This window comes from Amborella trichopoda, chromosome 12 (assembly GCF_054954075.1).
Source record: "Amborella trichopoda isolate Santa Cruz 75 chromosome 12, AtrichopodaSantaCruz75HAP2 v2.0, whole genome shotgun sequence".
NCBI lineage: Eukaryota > Viridiplantae > Streptophyta > Magnoliopsida > Amborellales > Amborellaceae > Amborella > Amborella trichopoda.
In genome coordinates, this window is record NC_142347.1 from 38,725,100 (window position 1) to 38,744,651 (window position 19,552).

A 19,552-nucleotide genomic window follows, 5' to 3' on the forward strand; every position below is an offset into this window, starting at 1 on the left:
TTCTAATGATTTTATTCTAATTTTTAATTGAACTATTTCAGTTTTGATTTCTTTGATTTCTTGTTTAAGATCTGAAATGGTTGGTTCTTTTTATTGAGAAGTATGTTGATCACTTACTCTTTTTATTATTGAAGCCAAGTTATATTCATCAGGGGTTTTATTAAGAGGAATTGATTTTGCTTTATTTTTTGTAATATTAATGAATTGAGTGATAATAGATCTTTTCTCATTTGGATCAACAATCTTATCAATAATGTCTAGGATGAAATTATCTTCCTGTGTGAGTGTGTGAACATTATGTGTTTGTATTGGACAACTACAATCATCATCCTTTGAGCTAGATGATTTTGTATCTGAATCATCAGTGGAGTCAGAGGAGTCTGTCCACATGAGATCATCGTCTTGAATTGATCAATATAAGAATCAGAAGAAGTAGAAGATGAAGAATTATATTCAAATATGTTATATAATTTAGTTTTTATTGATTCATCTAAATTTAATGATTCTATTTTCTTTTTTACTTTACACTGGTGTTTATAATGTCCTACTTTACCACACTTATAACAAACAGGTAATTTTCTCTTTTTCTTGCTATTGGGAGAAAATTTATTAATTAACTTCCTTTTAGATTGTTTATAATTTTTTCTGTCTTTATCTTTATTTTTATTTTTGTATTTTTCCTTTTTATATTTTTTCTTCTTCTTATAGAGCTTGTCAGTCATATTGTTTTTATCTAGGTAATATCCAAATTGTTCGCAAAAATCACCAAGTTCTTTTCTCTTAGTGAGTTTTTGTTTATCCAATTGTCTTTTTAATTTCATATCTGTGCATAAGGCTAAACCTTCAGCACATATTTCTGCGGAGAGTTCTCCTAATGTATATGATGAATAAACAATAATTCCATTATGTTTTTTCCTTAGACTTTCTTTGACCTTTTCAGCAAACAAATATGGTAGACCAGCTATGAATTTTTCTTTCCAGAGGTCTAGCTGACAATCTTCTCTTATTAATAATCTTGAGAAAAATACATCTTTATACCATTTATAATGAGATAGGGTAGGACAGCGTAGATTAGATAGCAGATCTTCTGATCTTGCTGCAAGTAAAGCTGTGCTTCCTACAAAGTGTAAATAGATGGTTTGTCAGAATTAAAAATATTGGATGTTATGAGACATATGACTATGTATGCAGCTGCAAATAAAATGGCAGGCAATCCTGATCAAGAGGTTGCAAAAGCCATTGTTAATGGATTTACTGGCTGGTTAAGAGGATGGTGGGATTTCTATGTCGATGATGACACCAAACACCGAATCCTTAATAATACTAGGCAATGGACAGCCAGAAATGAACAAAACCAAGAAATAATATATACAGAGAGTGATGCTGTCAACACTCTAATATTTATTGATAAGATTGTTGATCCAAATGAGAAAAGATCTATTATCACTCAATTCATTAATATTACAAAAAATAAAGCAAAATCAATTCCTCTTAATAAAACCCCTGATGAATATAATTTTGCTTCAATAATGAAAAGAGTAAATGATCAACATACTTCTCAACAAAAAGAACCAACCATTTCAGATCTTAAACAAGAAATCAAAGAAATCAAAACTGAAATAGTTCAATTAAAAATTAGAATAAAATCATTAGAATTACAACAAATGTCACAACAAGAATCAGATACAGATGAAATAGATTTCGATGAATTAATAAAAATTAATCCATCATCAGACATCCCTGAATCCTCAGAAGCTAAAGAACTACTTTCTCCTTCGGTAAATTTAATAGACAAAATAGTAGTCCAAAAATGGTTTGTCTATGTTAAAATAATAGTTGCTCCAGATTATAGTTTTGAAACATCAGCTTTAAAAGATTCCGGGGCTGACTTAAACTGTATCAATGAAGGACTTGTACCTTCAAAATACTTTGACAAAACTACTCAAATATTAAATACAGCAGATGGAAGTAGATTATTTATTAAATATAAATTATCAAATGCTTCTGTTTATAATAATCACCAATGTATAGAAATATATATATATATATATATATATATGTGTGGGAAAGGATTCTGTCAGCTTACGGGCCAACAACTAGAGTGTCAGCCAACGGTCCAGATTGAATATAGACCCGATCCAATGGTCACGACCTCATTTCGTATTTGAATTTTTATTTTTTTTCTACAAATCCAAATTACTTGAAATTTGAGCATCTATTCTTCAAAAATAGAAGAATATAATAAAAATATAAAAAAAACAATTTGAAAAATATAAATTGACCAAAAATATCCCTAAAATGTTTTTGATCAATTTATATTTTACGAATTATATTTTTATTAGGTGTGTCTTGATGTGAAGAATGAAGGCCTAAAATTTCAAGTGATTTGGATTTGTAGAAAAAAAATGAAAATTCAAATACGAAATGAGGTGGTAACCTTCAGATCAGCCAAGATTCAATCTGGGCCCGTTGGCTGACACTGTAGCAGTTAACCCGTGGGCTAATAACTACATATGAGCCTAACGGCCCAGACCCACATTCAATCTAGGCCGATCCAATAATCACGATTGCATTTTGTATTTGAATTTGAATTTTTTTTTATATAAATCCAAATCACTTGAAATTTTGGATGTGTGTTTTTAAAAATTGGAGAATCCAATAAAAATATTAAAAAAATATTTTGTGAGAAATAAATTGACCAAAATATCCCTATAACTTTTCAGGTGTAATTTGGTCAATTTATATATTGCGAATTAGTTTTTTAATGTTTTTATTAGGTGTTCCTTGATGAGAAGAATGCACGCCTAAAATCTCATATGATTTGGATTTGTAGAAAAACAAATTAAAATTAAAGTACAAAATGAGGTCATGTCCATCAGATCAGCCTAGATTCTGATAGATAGTTGTAGGCCCACTAGCCTATGCTAGCATTTCCCATATATATATATATATATATGGTGCTTGAGAGTTGTGGATCTTGCAAAAGTACAACAATAAATAAGCAAATTGTCAAAAGCAGTTCAGATCCCTTTTTACGATCCGTTCGGCTCAAATTTACAGTATAGTGGATGTCACATGACTCCTATGAGGCTCTCTGGTTTGGACACCCACATTTAGAAGAGCCCGTAATGACTATGAACTGCTGTTGAGCAATCAATTGCTCTCTTGCTTGCAGGCTTTCTTCCCACCTGGTCAAGAATGAGATAGGCCATAATGGAGCCCCACTTCGTCGGGTATTTTTAGTGTGACATCTTTCTACTCTGTCATACAAGATGAACGTATTGGCCAATTGATCACCTCCACGGCTTGGTTCTCTCCAGCTCCTCCGAAGATCCAAATTTTCAGAGGGCTCGCCTTACAGAAGAAGAACCTCAGATAGGCTATAATGGAGCCCCACTTCGTCGGGTATTTTTAGTGTGACATCTTTCTACTCTGTCATACAGGATGAACCTATTGCCCAATTGATCACCTCCACAGCTTGGTTCTCTCCAGCTCCTCCGAAGATCCAAATTTTCAGAGGGTTCGCCTTACAGAAGAAGATCCTCACAGTGGATCAACTACAACAATGACACTTGCTATGCCTAATTGTTGTATCCTTTGCAGGGAGAGTGAAGAGTCAGACAACCATATCTTCCTCCACTGTCCTTAAGTGACATATATCTGGGCTGTCTACTGCGAGTGTTGGGAGGTGAGTGGGTTACGCAAGAAACAGTGCAACAACCTTTTTAGGCCTGCTTTTCCCTTCCTCTGACTAAGGTTGGTTCAATCTTTTGGAGGACTTCTGAGCTGGCCCTCTCATGGAATATCCAAAGTAATACAAGTATTTTTGAAGGATGGGCGAGACAAGTCAAGAGATTCAGAGAGCATGCCACCTCAGACTTCGTTCTAAACTCGGAAGCCCTGGGAAGAACCAAACGAACAACCATCACAAGGTTGTCCGTTTGGCCAGCTCCATAGCCAGTCACCATCAAACTGAATGCCAATGGGGGCTCCCTTGGTAATCCTCGTAGGGCAGGGATTGGAGGCATCTTCAGGAACAGGAATGCACCATAATCTTGTCATTCTCAGGGCCCATTGGCATCCTCACCTCATATGAGGCTGAAGCGTGTTCCCTGACTCAAAACATCATCAATTGGGCTAACAGGAGATCTATTAGTCCGTGGAGACCAGACCAAATATTTGAGAAAATTTTCGCAGAGTGGATTGCTAGTTGTCTCATTTCAGCATGTTTGGCGTGAAGCCAACAGCATTGCGGATGGCCTGGACAGAGGAGGCTTAACAGGAATACAGTTACTCTCAGATCACCCATAGTAGGCAAGACCATACATAATAATTTCTTGCGATAGCACACTTGTTAATGGAACTAATATCCCTTCTTTTTACTCTGTATAAGGTCATGCACGTAGATTAACACTATGTGATGTTTATTCAATTTAAGTACAGTACAGTCAAGTTCATCCCCAACCCCAAAATAATAATAATAATAATAATAATAATAATAATAATAATACCTTGCCATGGTGTTTTGAGTCTTTGACCTCAGAAGCACCAAAACTCTTTCCATGTATAAATAATATCACAGAACTCTAGAATGAAGGTTTTGTGGCAAGCATGTGTTTAAGATTTTGTTGAGGATATATGCAGTATCTGTGCACTTCAGAAATTGTTATAGAAATTAAGTATCTACATGAGAGGCCACGAATTAATATTAACTTCTAACTTCAAAAAAAAAAAAAATGATTATGTTGGTATCTTTTAGTCCTATTCATATAGATAAAACACTATGAAATCATTGTTCATACATGTTCACAATTATACATCTGCAGTTATACATGCAGTGATGTTTTGATAGACCAATAGTTTTTTTTTAAGGGTACAGTTGGCATACGGATGCATCCGCAGGTGTAGAGGTAAGGTGCACCTTCAAATTTTATCATGGTATATAATTTTGATGTAAAATGTTCTTAGGATTATCTCAAAATCTATTTTTATAGCTAATTATAAAATTTTAAATTTAAAAAATGCTTAAAATCAAGTAGATCTATAAACATATGAAAATCTTGAAAATGGACGGTGTAGATAATATGTTGTAAAATGCACTATTTCTGAGACTTAAAATCTTTTTATCTTTCATAGTCATACATCGCAATGTCGAGATGAGAAATCAAAGGGTTTTTCAACATTAAAACTACCTTTTCCGATGGATTTTTGAGGGGGCATCCGTAGTTCTACATTATAAGGTAGCATCCTTATACACAGTTTTTCCTTTTTTTAAATACATTTGAAAGATAATTACCAATATATGTGTTGAATCCTATTTGGTACTAATTTTTTACTTTGTTTCTTATTTATAAAAATTTAGTTGTAGTTTGTTTCCTATATAATTATTTGTTTACCACTACTCGATGATAGCTCCTATAATACAGAAAAGCATGCAATTCAAAAGAAACAGGTGACCACAGTTGGATGCCATGACACAGTAAAAAGGGTTCTGACCTCAAATTGTGCCTCTGGCCATGCTTTATGAAGATCCCATGCTGATGTCATAGGGCAGCAAACATCATATCTTCCCTGAATTTTCAGTTCAAAACAGTTCTAGTTATACATATCAAATTGAGTAGAAAGAAATATAGAGTAGTCCAGTAGACCACAAAAAGCTTAATCCATTGGGGTCATCATGAATCAATGAAATGACCGATGGTGATGGAGACGGTGATGATCCAATGGATTATTATTACACTTTCCCTAACAACTCAAAACTTAATCATATCAACTAAATGAAGGTAATTAACAAAACTAAAAATTACCTGCACAATTACGGTTGTAATATGTCTTATTTTATCAATGCCATCCAGTAAGAATGTCTCTGAAGGAAGAAAACCCTTGTTCACAAAATAATGATTTTCAATCCGTGCAAATGCCTGCCAAGAAATAAACATAATGTGTAATGTGCAATGCTGATAATAAATATTCTATTTATAACCAAGCAGTCCCTTACTAACGATGCATAAATAGGTAATACAATATATGCATTGATCAAGGATGCCGGCTGCTTGCCTCAAGATGTAATACAAGGATCAGGGAGGGCATTAAACATTCTGAATAAACCGATTAAACAAAAGATAAAGAATCCAACCACATGAAAATACAGAATGTCAGATCTAGCGAAGATGAGTAGGTATAGGTAGTGCGAGGGAAAGAGGATTCCACGGCCTGTTTGTATACATGCTATTTAATGGTGCCTGTGACAACAGGGTCTTGTGGACATGAACATTTTTGATACAGCCAATTCAGGGGGGTGGGGGGAGAACTTCTTTTATACAACCAATTCAATTATGAGTAAGAGAGCATAGTTATGGGGAGCACCATCTGTCGGGGTGGTTACTACTCCAAGAACACAGTTCTGCGTTCCTGGAGCGAAAATTCCCTGGGAGCTCACTTCTGATTACATAGGATTTGGATCACATTTAGCAATGATCTCAATCCCATTCAACACGGGACCGAAGTACAAGACATATAGAGCTGTCAATTTCTTGTCTCCCTCTGGGTGCTTTGTCATATCATTCATTTCTTGGTCTAAAAATCATAAAATTGGAATTCGAAGTATCCAAAGCAGCTGTCAAACCACAATGTATGGAAAATTAGATGTGATAGTTCAACAACTTACCAGTGAAAAGTTTTCATCGTCTCCTCTTTTACTGTTCTCTTCATTAGGAAGAAGGTGTGCAGTCATCATTTCCCAATTGGTCCAAATTTTAGCAGCCTTTATCTGAAATGGGCAATTACATAGTTATAAACCAACAATTCAGGAAAATAAAATCCTAATGCAGCTTCATTGAAATGACATTAAATGATAACATGGGCTTTGATTATTACAAATAATGTGCAGTAAATTTTACAGAGAAACATATTTGTGAAAAACTAAGTTATTTAAGAAAAGACAACTCCAGGTTTCCAGTGATCGTGCATGTTTGTAAATAACCAAAAAGCATAAGACTCAGGCTCTTTTCTCTTGGGTAGGTATTACATCTAACAATTCTGGATATGGTTTAAAAAGGACATGACAATTGACCTACTAGAAGAAAGCCAAGACGGAAATTGTACATGCTTGAGGCTGGCAAATCAAGCACCCTAAACAATTTGAAGTTGCTAAAAACCGTAAACAATTGGAACATAATTCTATGCTACGCAAGCAATGTGGTAGCAGCCCTCTAAGGAGCGATTTTCTGTCTAGCACAGGAATCAAAACACCCTGAACAATTGGAAGGTGCAAAAAACTTAGTTTTTCTTATGCAGAAAATATTCATTTCCTCAGAAATTTTATATGGTGGAAAGGAAGCATTGTTATATAGATGAGGAATAAAAAAAGTATACAGTTAATCACAGGAATAGTGACTCATATCTTACCCAATTCAACATTAGGGGGCATTAAAAGAAAGCATAACAATAGAACACATAGCTATAAGTAGCTATAAAGGAAGCATGAGCTGGTCATCTATTTCACATTTCTAGTTTGACGGGAAATATTGGAGCGTATCATTCATCATTTCTTTCACAAAGTTTGGGCAGCACATTTTTCATATCATTGTGAATATTATTTTACCATCGTGAGTCATCCGTGCAATCCAGATATGTTACTCCACTCCCCCTTCAGGAAAAATAAAAACTTAACCAGGCATAGAACCATTCCAATGCCAATTGGATCCATGAACTCCTCTACCAATTTTAACAAGTGAGAACACAAGGATCACCTTGTCCTGGGGCATAAAAGCAAAAGAAGTAACACTAACCCCCAAGATTAACCAAGTAAAGACCCTAATAGTTAATAACTACCCTCCCTCCATCTTTTCTCATATTGCATAAATCCTCTAGTCTGTATGAATGCTGCTCAGTTGCCAATCAGGTGATCATGCATCTCCTCCAAAACTTAAAATTTATTAGTACTTAAATCAATGGCATTAACTGAGATGCCATAAACTGGATCTTCCACAAATAAATAACATGAGTGAAACTTGCAAGACAAAAACCTAAGCAAACAACAAACAGAAATTGTAGGTCTAAACTAACACCCACCCACTATACTTGCATATAGTGGGCAACTAGCTGGAACAAAGCTAAAGCCTGGAATCTCTTTCTCCTTAACTGAATCCCTAAATTCAGGGAAAGAAGGGTTTTTCATAATGCTAGTGTCTCAAGACCATGACACTCAGAATTAGCACGTTAAATGCTACAGCTCAAAGGTAACAAGGAAATGGTGTGAAATCAGACAAGAAATGGAAGGGCTTAGGAAACAATGGTTGGAAAACCATGCTGCCAACTTCTCAACAAGGCAAACCCAAATGATGCCGTGTAACGAAAAAACTATGGTCAGGAAATCATCCTGCTCAGACTATGGCAACTATTCTAGAATTGAAATAGGAAACCGTTTTATGTTCAAATATTGAGGAACATTTCAGGAAGCATTATGCTAATATGGTTGTTCAGCAGGACGAAACAATTAGTGAAATAACCTTCACACCGTGTCTAAATCTGGCTCTTGTTGGAAACACACACTGGATGGTGCGGAATTCACAAAGCTCAAAAAGGATCTCAATCTTACACTTTTCAGATTTTAAACTGAAGCAAAAACATTAAAACACAATATAAAAGTCAGAAAAAAGCTCCTGGTAAAAAATAAAAACTAAAAATATCTAAACCTAAGAGGACTACATTGCCTCTCATTTGCTCTTTTCTCTAATTGTTCCCTCTTTAGAAACCTCTCTATGTGAAAAGAAAAACCCAGAAGGGAAGAGGCAACTCCATATACTACCCAATGCTAACTATCTTTGAAAAGTCAGCGCCCAAAATCGATATAAAATATGCACCAGAAAAATCTCTAATGGCCTATTTGGATGGATTTGTTATCACTGATAATTCACTACTTCATAAAAATTAATCCTGATAATGAATTATCTTGTAGTTTGGCAGTGCCCACCATTAAATTATCTGAGACAAACTTATAGGCAGTTTAAATAACTAAATAACATTATACCTAATACATTATATGTACCAAATAACTAATAAAATAAAATTATCCTGAGTGTATTAATTTTTTTTTCTAATTTTAAATATGATAATCCATTCTAGATAAAATTAATTGTCATCCAAACAGGCCCTAAAAAATCTACGCAATATAAGAAGTTCTATAAAGAAACCAACACTAACAAAAAAATTACCAACCTACCTATGTCCATCAATACATTAATGTCCATCTTCCATATAGCGCTAATTCCATAGTCATCATGTCAATTATCCTTTAAAATATGATAACTCTACAAAGTTTCGGACATAATATAAGTTCCCTTATTCACAACACGTCTTGTCATACAACATGTCTTGTCATACAACAGGGATAAAGTTGAGAAAAATTCAAATTGTACCATTTAACTCCAAAATCTCGGCAGCATGGCGCACTGGGACCAAGAGTCATGAACCCCGTGAGTCATGATGCTAGAGTATAGGCGAGAAGCACCAAGAGGGTTGAGGGTTACCATTAATCAAGGATGGTTATGATTTATGCCTCACGACTGCAAGATAGCCAGGGCATTATGTGTGCGTGATTGATTGTGATATGAGCTCCTGTTTCTTAGCACTGTATGAGGAGGTTAAGGCATTGAGAGGCTATAAGCCTAAATCCTTGACCTAGTGACCTTCTCATGGCATGTGCATGTATAATCGCAAATGGGAAGCTACTCTTCCACCTGATCCATTGAGAGGAGATATGCACATGGGCGGGGATAGGACACCCACATCAACTAAAGTGCATGTCTTCAGGGGTGCACCTGCCATCCACTATGACTTAAGAATCTCGAGCCACACATTGGTTTGACTTTGATGAGCTAGCACATGAGCCCTTGCTTGATAGTGTGGGTCATGAGCTAATTGGGTCATTATGAGAAGGTGACCTTGGATTCCGTGTCTAGCTGAGTGGAATACTCCAATAGTCAATTCATTTCCATAGGAACCTAATTTCCCTCATTAATATTTTTTAAATGATGCCAACAAAATTGTGTTATTTTGATGGAATAAGCTTTGGTGAATAATTGGGAATTTCTAAAGAATTTTTTGAATTATTTTGAGCCAAAAATGGGTTGTTCTAGAATTGTTTTTGTGAAATGACAAAGGACAAGCCACTAGGGTCCCACATGTGACCTCAAGTGGCCAAGGGTGCCACGTGGGCCCATGTGGGGTCCACATCAGCTCCACATGGAAACAAAGTGGGGATGACATCAACCCCATAGGGACCCCCTTTGTCATTTTTTGATTAGTGTGTTATATGCTCTTATTTTAAGAGATGTTTTGTAGTTTGTCAAAAATTGGATATTCTTTTAAAGCACATATTTAATGTGTTTGATTGTTGGTTGAGTATCTATGGGAAAAGCTTCTAGAAAGGGGGGCATAGGGTTTGCAATTATGGTTGACACCCTAAGGCCATATGTAATTGTGCACATAACCACTTATCCTATGTGGCATCATATAATTGGATGACCATGCATACCAAAATTGAAGGGAAAATTAAATTCAAATTGCTTCTCGAATTTGTGCTAAATACCATAAGGGCAAACCCCTATCTATGCTGTTTAATTTGATTAAAACGATTAAGCATTGGCATTTATGGAAGCATGTTGAATTTAATATTAATTTGAAATGAATTAGGGATTTATGGGAGGTTAAGAGCATTGAATATCATCCACTAATCAAGATGACACGATGAGTGATGAGTGGTAGAATCAAGCCTCTCTCTTATGACATAGATGATTGACATGAATGGCCAAGATTAACTCATCTAGAAGCATCTCTACACTCATGCCTATACCCCTTCACTAACTCAAAATAAGTACTCTTTTCTCTCTAGAATGGCACGCCCAAGCCTACTCCCTGTCTCTCTCTCGTTCGCATGTGTTTTAGTGTGTTGTTTATAGTGAAATGATCTTAATGAGAAAATTAAGCTAGGAGCTCCATTAAAGCTCCATTCTAAGCTTGAGGGCGATCATAAAGCTCCATGATGTTCAAATTGTGTGAGATCTTATTCAATTTTACTCAACCTTCAAGCGATTCATGGTTTTGTATTACAATTTACAACACGGTGCTACTATCCCATAGTCTTATATTGATATAGAAAAGAGCTAAATTTGATCTATAAGTGTAAGGCTATGATCTCTAGTTGATTGGGTTGATTTTTGTAGAATTTTTATTGAGATTTTTAGGATTTAATCCACTGATTTTTTATAGAAATTTGGGATCTAAATCACTTAATAAAATCATCTTTTTGATTACTTAATTTGGAGATTTTACAAATGGAAACTATGCCAAATTTTTCCCATGCCAAGCCTCTTAAGTTTCTACCTAGTTGATGAGATTTTGAGCCTCCATCTCTTCCACGATTTTTCCCACAATTAGATCCTATTTTTCTGAAAGATGTTATTCATGCTTCACATTGTGATGATGAACTGAAATTGGCCATAAGTTGTGAATTGCCATCATAAGTCACACTTTATAGTATATTGATAAGACCTTGGCAGTAACCGGGCACTTAGAGCTCTTAAATGCCTCCCATGATCATGTTTCATTCAGTACTTGAGCATTAATGTGTTTGTAATATGGAGATTGAGATTTATTGAGTCTTGTAATTGAAATTCATGTATAAGTTTGCCTTGCTGTGTAGTGCTGAAATTTAATAAGCACTAGTTTTATGGTTTTATACTCAATCTCCATACATAATTTTGTTGGATTTTTGTCAAGGGACCCAAATTGAGCTCTAATCCTTCGTTTTAAGATTGTATGGATGTATTTTGAGTGCATGTAATTTGATTTTATGTGGCTGTAATTTGAGGCAGAAGCTGTCATATCATGTAATTGTGTGTAAAATCACGTGGAAATATCCAGTGTTGTACCTTAGTCTTAGTTCCATAACTATTATAATATGTGTACACGTCTTGGGTAAAACTCACCTCTCCCTAAGGGCGACTCCGAGTAACTCGGACCATGTATGTGTCTGGTCACGGAACACTAATGGAAAGTGTTAGGTCACACTCAAATTGACATGTGGTGTATCGTCAAGCTGTTACCATGTATATTTTTTTGGTAAGATGTTGCTATGTATTAACAGTAAGCACGTGTCATTCACTAATGGAGGGTCCAAGCAGTGCTTCTGTAAACAGCCTTGCTATATAGGGGTCATTGCTGGCAAATTGGTACCATTGAAAGCTGAAGACTGAGGAGAGAATGCTAGCAAAGTGGCGATGCTGGACTGCTGAAGACCAAGGACGCCCCTACTGAGAATCATTGCTTCCACAAGACAAAGTTCTAGGACAGGCGATGCTGAATTCAAAATCCAAGATGCTGCTAGGCAGCTGATGGCAGAGGTCGCAACAATCTGGCAGGCATTGTGGTCTAATTGGCACTGCTAGAACTTGATGATGCCGAGCCTTGGCATTGCTGAGACCACTGTTTTGTGACTCATACGAGTCCATTTGGATTCATTGAGTTACTCGGACTCGCACTTGGGGCGAGCGAGTTTTAATTGAGGTAGGTGCACACATATAATATAAATATTATTATGCGTATTTCTGTTCGTAAGATCTCAAAATGCCTTTTTGATTAGTTTTTTTTTTTCTTGGACCTCATGTTCGAAGTCCAAACCCCGTCAAGAACATAAAGCTACTCTTTTTTAAAAGTGGTTCAAAAAATAAGCATGCTTTGAATGGATCCCTTGACCTTGTGTAAAGAGGTCACACAATCAAACCAAGATGCCCTTTCCATAGTTGTTGGAACCTTGTAGGAAAGGTCACGCACCCACTCCGGAACCTCAATCCCAGGATTCCAGCTAGGGATCTTGGATGGAACACAAATCCCTATATTGTGATCCTTGTTTCCAGAAGGTTTGAACCATAGTTTTCAAGTGAATGATGCAGTGCATATGATGTTTTCTCTAGTCGGCACTGATTTATATGCCTGATTCAGGTTTGTACCCTATGGTACTGTGAACCCACGCATCATTCACGATCCCTTAAAACTTACTATTGCGATTCCTTCCTCATGGAATCGCACTCCCCTGAGTCAAGGATCATTCTCCCTTCCTATAGGATCGTACGAACGATGATCCTAACCATAAGGAGCTTCTAGCAATTCACGGTTCTGCAGACCCAAGCCAGCTCCCGCTCATGGGAACGCAATCGCACGACAACCATGGCCCTTTCAATGTTATTGTAAGAAACAGGTATATAAAGTATATATATATATATATCATGTTCTCTTTAAGGTGTTCAAAAATAACGCACACACGTTGATTTGGTCACTCAACCTTGTGCAAGGACAACAAACAGTCTCACCAAGAAGCCTTTCCAATCATCTTGTAAGAAGAGGGGAATGTTATATCTATTTATATATATAACCTTTTCTTTTCTTTTTTTAATTTGGGCTGCACTCAGGCGAGTTACTTGGACTCGCCCTAATAGCTTGCCTAGGCCAAGGGACGAGTACCTTGGCTGAGACTGTGGCGTTAATAAGACCTGTTTCTGCTATATTTGGACGTTGCTGGGTGGCCAACGACCAACGCCCCAGGGAACTAAATCATGCTAAATATGGGCGCTGCAGCGAAGGATGAGCTACCGTTGCCGGTGTTGTCGCCTTGATGGCACTTTTGATTTAGTACACTTGGCCAATTTTTTGGATGCTATACGGCATGCTACTGAAACACCTGTGCCACATAGCATATCCATCTTACATCAAGATCGGATGGTCTGCAATTATCGGTCCTAGACACTAGCTCGCGTCTTCCAGTGATATTGTTTGTCATATAGAAGCTTAGCTGGCGAATCTTACTACACTCTGCAACACGTGAGCATCATGATCAATCTTAAGATTCTTTCTTCCATTGGTCGTCATGACAAACCTGAGCTTCCCTCTTTGGCGTTGTAGCTACATCTCAAAAATCTTGCTACTTTTTGACACGTGAGCATTTTAGCCATTTTGGGTTTCTTTCTTCCAATGACCACCATGAGGTTTTCAACCTGAAATTGGCTATGTAGGTAATTAGCTCGTAACATAACATGCCTTATCTTGGGCAAATCTAATTGTAGATCGAGTCAAAACGCTAGCATCTCAGCCAAAGAGATCACCACATTAATGTCATCTTTTAAACTGACACGTACCATAAGATGGAAGCTTGCAAATGGGGTCCCCTCTCAACTGTCCCTCGTTCAAAAAAATAAAGGGGTTAAATTTAGTCCCTCCCTCCCTCCCACTTTTTCAATAATCCACCCACTGTGGGTGGCCAAATCAATTCCTTAGCGTTGTTGCCACCAATGTCTTGGGTGGCAGAATCAAACAAATCGGGTAGATAATTATAAATGCGAGTGCCCAAATCTATCCACAATGGAAACAGCTAACACAAAAAAAGAAAAAAGGAAAAATAACCAGATTGCATCTGCACTGACCAAACCCCTCAGTTTGGGTGGATCCCATTCCTAGCGATTCTGGGTCCGACATTTGAACCAACTGTACCTGGATCAACCAATATACACCCTAATTAGTTGTATCACAGCAAAAAATTCTCACACATATTGTGCTTTCTAAGAAATTCTGCAATAGATATTGTGAAGCAATGCAGGTGTACTAGCCCCCAATCTCAACAGCTTTTTGCCCCTAAATCCAAACCTCCCTAACCTTATCTAGCATAATGATCACATATATGTTTGCATTTTAGCCTATTTAGGCATTGAAACTGCAGTATAGTGAATCAATTGAAAATGTCTGTTTTTCTTTTTTAATGTCTGAGATCATTTTTAAAGAGCTTAATGACCTATTAGTAAAAGGGTAGTCCCAAAGCTATATTCAGTACACTATGTAATTTTTGCATGTACAGCCTTACAGTGTTAAGGCATACACAGTCAACTTACCTGTTGTCTTTCAGAAGGTGTACTGCTCATTTCGCACGTCCTCTCTCTCTCTCTCTCTCATTTCTTGGCATCCATGAATTTAGTCTCTCTCTCTTTCCTCAGTGTCCATGACTTTTAGTCTCTCTCTCTTTCCTTGGCATCCATGACTTAGTCTCTTTCTCGCTCTCTCTCTCACTTCTTGGAATCCATGAATTTAGTCTCTCTTTCCTCGGTGTTCATGACTTTATTCTCTCTCTCCCTCCCCCCCTCTTGGTGTTCATGGTTTTTAGTATCTCTGCCATGTGCCCAGAACATGTGCTCCTCCCTTATGAAGAACATGACCATAACATGTGCTCTATGGCTTTCAAATAGAGGTCGTAGTCCCATGGATTCTCAATCCATTTAGAAATAAAATCGCATCGTCTTAAAAGGAGCATGTTTATCTCCTATGTCTACAAATATTGAGAGACAATCCATTTTCCTTCTCTATCCAATCTCCAAAGGCATGAACTGTTCATATTCACATGCGCACCCCTCCCCATACACCTGAAGAAATGGAACTAGCTTTGGATCATAGAAATTCTTTTCCAAATGCAAGTTTACATAACTGCATTTAATCTGATGTATTCCATGCTAGATGCATTGTGTTTTTAGATCAATACTCTGAAACTTTGAATAGTATGGAAACCCTACTTTCTTTTTGTAGTTTGTAGTTGATTTCTAGCAAATCTGAATCTGACTAGAAAGAGAGAAAACCACGTGCAATAACATTAAGTAATAAAAGAACCAAAATAAGAGAGCAGAAACTGAGTATAATCACCTATCTATATCTAGAAAACAAGCAAATTCACAAACTCTTATAGATAAGTAATAACTAAAGTGCAGAGCTAAACTCATGGAACCTACCTGTTCCTCAAGATCCTTCGAATTCAGCCTTTTGCTATAGGCATGAATGAAACAACTCCTCTCTTCTTGTGGAATGAAATCTCTGAAAGGCTCCCATGCTGGAAGGAGGTTAAAATGAACAAAAGCAACATAAGGTGCACCCCTCAAGCAAATTTAAAAAACAAAATAGGATACAAGTCCATGATTGAGGAGTTTCACAAAGAATCTTTCAGTTTTAGTTAATTACCAAAAAAGAGGAGGCACCCCAAGAAGATTAAAATACATATTTGAAGTTCAAAGAACTTACTCTGCTGCCAACCTCACATCAATAACAGAGAGTATTAAAGGGCTATAAAGTGTGAAGTACCAGCAGAAATGCCTCAATCACCCTAGAAACCAGATTCTTATGTGTGTTTCACAATGTACAATATGGAGGTTGACAAAAAATCTAAGTGCTTGTTTTAGAATTATGGCACTTTCTGTATTCGTGCCATTTATAATACAAGTAATATCTATGATAAATTACAATGCTCCCTTAAATTAAACATGAAATACTATTATCTGAAAGAAATGTCACATGGTACTGGAAATGTCAGAAAAGTTATTTGGTTCTAAAGAATCAAATATTGCGCTAAGCAATAATCATCAGCTACAAAAGACCAATATAACCTGACTAGAAGGACCAATAATCTGCCAACTATGATTGAAACCTTAAAACTCATGAATCACATGTCCTGAAGGATTTCATGAAAGACAAATTGATGAAAAAGCAGAAAACATAATTAAGACAAATGAGGAGCCACTACTTTTTAATGGCAAACCACTTTGGCCATCAAGCAAAACCTTTGGATTTAGCCATGGCGAAACCCCATCACGTGCAAAACACCACATCTGTGGTCTCCTCGCTCCACATTGGGCCATCAGAGAGACTCAAATAGGATAGGTAACCAGGTTCAGTCGACCCGCCACCCTGACGGACCAACCTGAACTGGTCCGGGTCCAAGTCCAGGCATTGGACCCAACGGGTTGGGTCCGGCTTCAACCCTATCAAGTAATGTCGGGGTCGACCCAACCCAACCCAGTATAACCAAGTATAAAATAAATTAAAACTAATGTTGACTATATTTTATAAAATATATGAAATACAGTTTTTTAGTTTATTTCTAGACCCATACCTGACCCGACCCGACCAGTTGCCACCCTTAGAACCAAAGTAGCCTTTATTTATCATTACCCTTTTGCCATGGCCCAAATCTTCACTTGTTCAAAAACAGAATCCTGAAACTATTCAAACCTCAAAGCCCTGTAGCCAAAGTATCCAAAGCAGTGATTAAAAGATCATTATTGTGAAAATATCATCACTAATGAAAAGGAAGAGCTCCTCAATTCGAAAGCCATTTAAGGATTTTGGAGGCCTTCTTCCTACTTTAGAGCTCATTGCTAGCTTCCCAATGAGTTGTCATATGCCCAAACTGGATTTACAAGCAAAAAGTTATGCTAAGAAAGGCTGAGAGAGGGATATCTTGGAGCTATTGTATGTGTCACTATTTTGCAGGCAGCAGAAAATGTGGAACTTGAGTGAGTTGGTTCTTCATGACAGTACAACCGAACTAAGTAAAATTTCGAACACTGAAAGGAAAGTAAGCCTAATTTAGGTACACAAATTTTCAACTCAAAAACATGTGTATTTTGTGAGATATTAATAAATAAGTGAGTGCTTCCACAGAGTAACAGCAATTTCCAGACCTGCCATTATCTCTAACTCCAACTACCAACAGGATCTACTAGTACAGCTAGGGATCAATGCTAGTTAAAGGGGATACAACCTACACCATATCTTGGCCTAAAGTCCTCGAAGCAGTCCTTGGAGATTATAATACATCTTTGGTGAAATCTTGGAGAGAATCAAACAAATTGGCTGACTATCTAGCAAGAGAAGTGGACAGAACCAACTTATTCATCTCCTCGAATGGATATATATATATATATATATATATATATATATATATATATATATAGGGAAGAAATTCTTATCGACAATATAGAAAACCAATAACAAAATTGGACTACACCTAAAGTACCTATCTCTAATATATATCAAGTAGGATCTTTTGATTTAAAAATAGGTTATGCTATTAAGACCATAGAACAATCTATATCTGTAACCAGTATACAAGAAAACTTCCAATTACTATATAATAAAGTAATACAAACGCATAAAACTAAAAATTATAACTATTTACACATAGGACTTATTCAAGTAGCTATTAAACCATTAACAAGATTAGGACTTAAAAATTCAATATTAGTATGTTTACGAGATACTAGACATAATAAATTTAATGACTCATTATTAGGAATGATGGAATCTAGTCTATGTAGTGGACCTATGTCTTTTAACCGTTTTCCTAATTACTCAGTCTCTTTGGATGATCCTAATATATTAAATGTACTAACATTAAATATAAAAACCCAAGGATTTGATATGATCCAAGGATCTCAAAATATAGCAATTATATATCGGATATATTATAAAGTCAAGAACACTTTATGCCCTAAAGTAGTTCAAATGGATACTAAAGGTAGAACAATTTTATTTCAAACCAATTTAGAAAAATCCAATACCATTATTCCAAAAACAATAAAATGGTCAGAAATTATATTACCAGAATCATGGTCAATCCAAAATGAAAATATTCTCCATCAAACACCATGTAATAATATTCCAGATAAAATAATTGAGCATATAGATGGTAACATAGAAATAAAGTTTGCAGGATCATATAAAACTTTAAAATCTAAAAATGAAGATGAGATAGAAAAATAAAAAATAAGACTTGAACCTTCAAGACATACTTTTGCATCTAGTTCATCTAGACCTCAAATACAAGGATTAATAAGAACTAGAGATAATATAGTAATGCCTCATTATAAACCAATACAAAAGGAAGCTAAAGAAGACTCAGAATTTTCTTATTCAGAAATGGACTTTCATGTCATGGTAATAGAAGAAATAAAAATAGATAAAGAATACATAAAGTCAGACTATTTATCAGATGAAAACAAAGATATAAGAGAATGGTATAGAAAAAGATTTGAGCCTAGACTAGTCGAATTATTTCATAAAAAATATAATAAATTTCTAAAGCAAGAAAAACAAAATAAAGGATTTTTTACATGGTTAAAAGAAATATTAAAAGAAAGAAATATTGCAATCCCTAACTTTGAAATAAATACATTAGAAAGCCAATATAAGACTTATGATACACCAGAAGGAACTAAGATTACTAGTGTACATCCCCCAGAGAAAAGTTTAATCATAAAAGGAAAAGAAACTGAAAAAACTCTTACACATGAACCAAAAGCTACCCCTTATAAAATGACATCTGGAGAAATAGTACATCGTACAGAATTAATTCCACATATCATAGAACAAAATAATTATATTAATTTATATATGCAATCCATTGGAAAACAAACTTTGAGAATAGAAAAAATGTTAAGACCAGTACCCATACAGGAATCCAAAAAATCTATATTATTTAAATCACCTCCTAGTTTAAATAAAGAAAAATTTCATATAGGAGAAAATAAGAAAACTTTAATGGACCAATTAATATATCAATTAGCCAAATTAGATATTAAATATACAGATGTAAAAGGTAAAGGTAAAGCCATAATAAAAGAATCAGAAACCTCAACCCTAGAAGTTGAAGAACCTATAATACCTGATACTATAGAAAATATGG

At 35.8% G+C, this 19,552-nt stretch overlaps 1 protein-coding gene across 6 annotated transcripts in view; it reads right to left on the minus strand.

Moving 5' to 3' along the window:
* PIP (proline iminopeptidase) overlaps positions 1–19,552 on the minus strand; it is a 61,371-nt gene that overhangs the window by 16,833 nt on the left and 24,986 nt on the right. For 5 of the 6 annotated variants that reach the window (XM_006856995.4, XM_088853727.1, XM_088853728.1 and 2 more), the window contains 4 exons: positions 15,825–15,922; positions 6,668–6,769; positions 5,808–5,921; positions 5,497–5,571 (listed from right to left, as the gene is read on the minus strand). In XM_006856995.4, the coding sequence (XP_006857057.1) occupies positions 5,497–5,571; positions 5,808–5,921; positions 6,668–6,769; positions 15,825–15,922 (389 nt within the window). Of the gene's footprint in view, positions 1–5,496; positions 5,572–5,807; positions 5,922–6,667; positions 6,770–15,824; positions 15,923–16,978; positions 17,107–19,552 lie in introns of all 6 variants that reach the window. The other variant, XR_016045798.1, reaches the window with a different exon arrangement.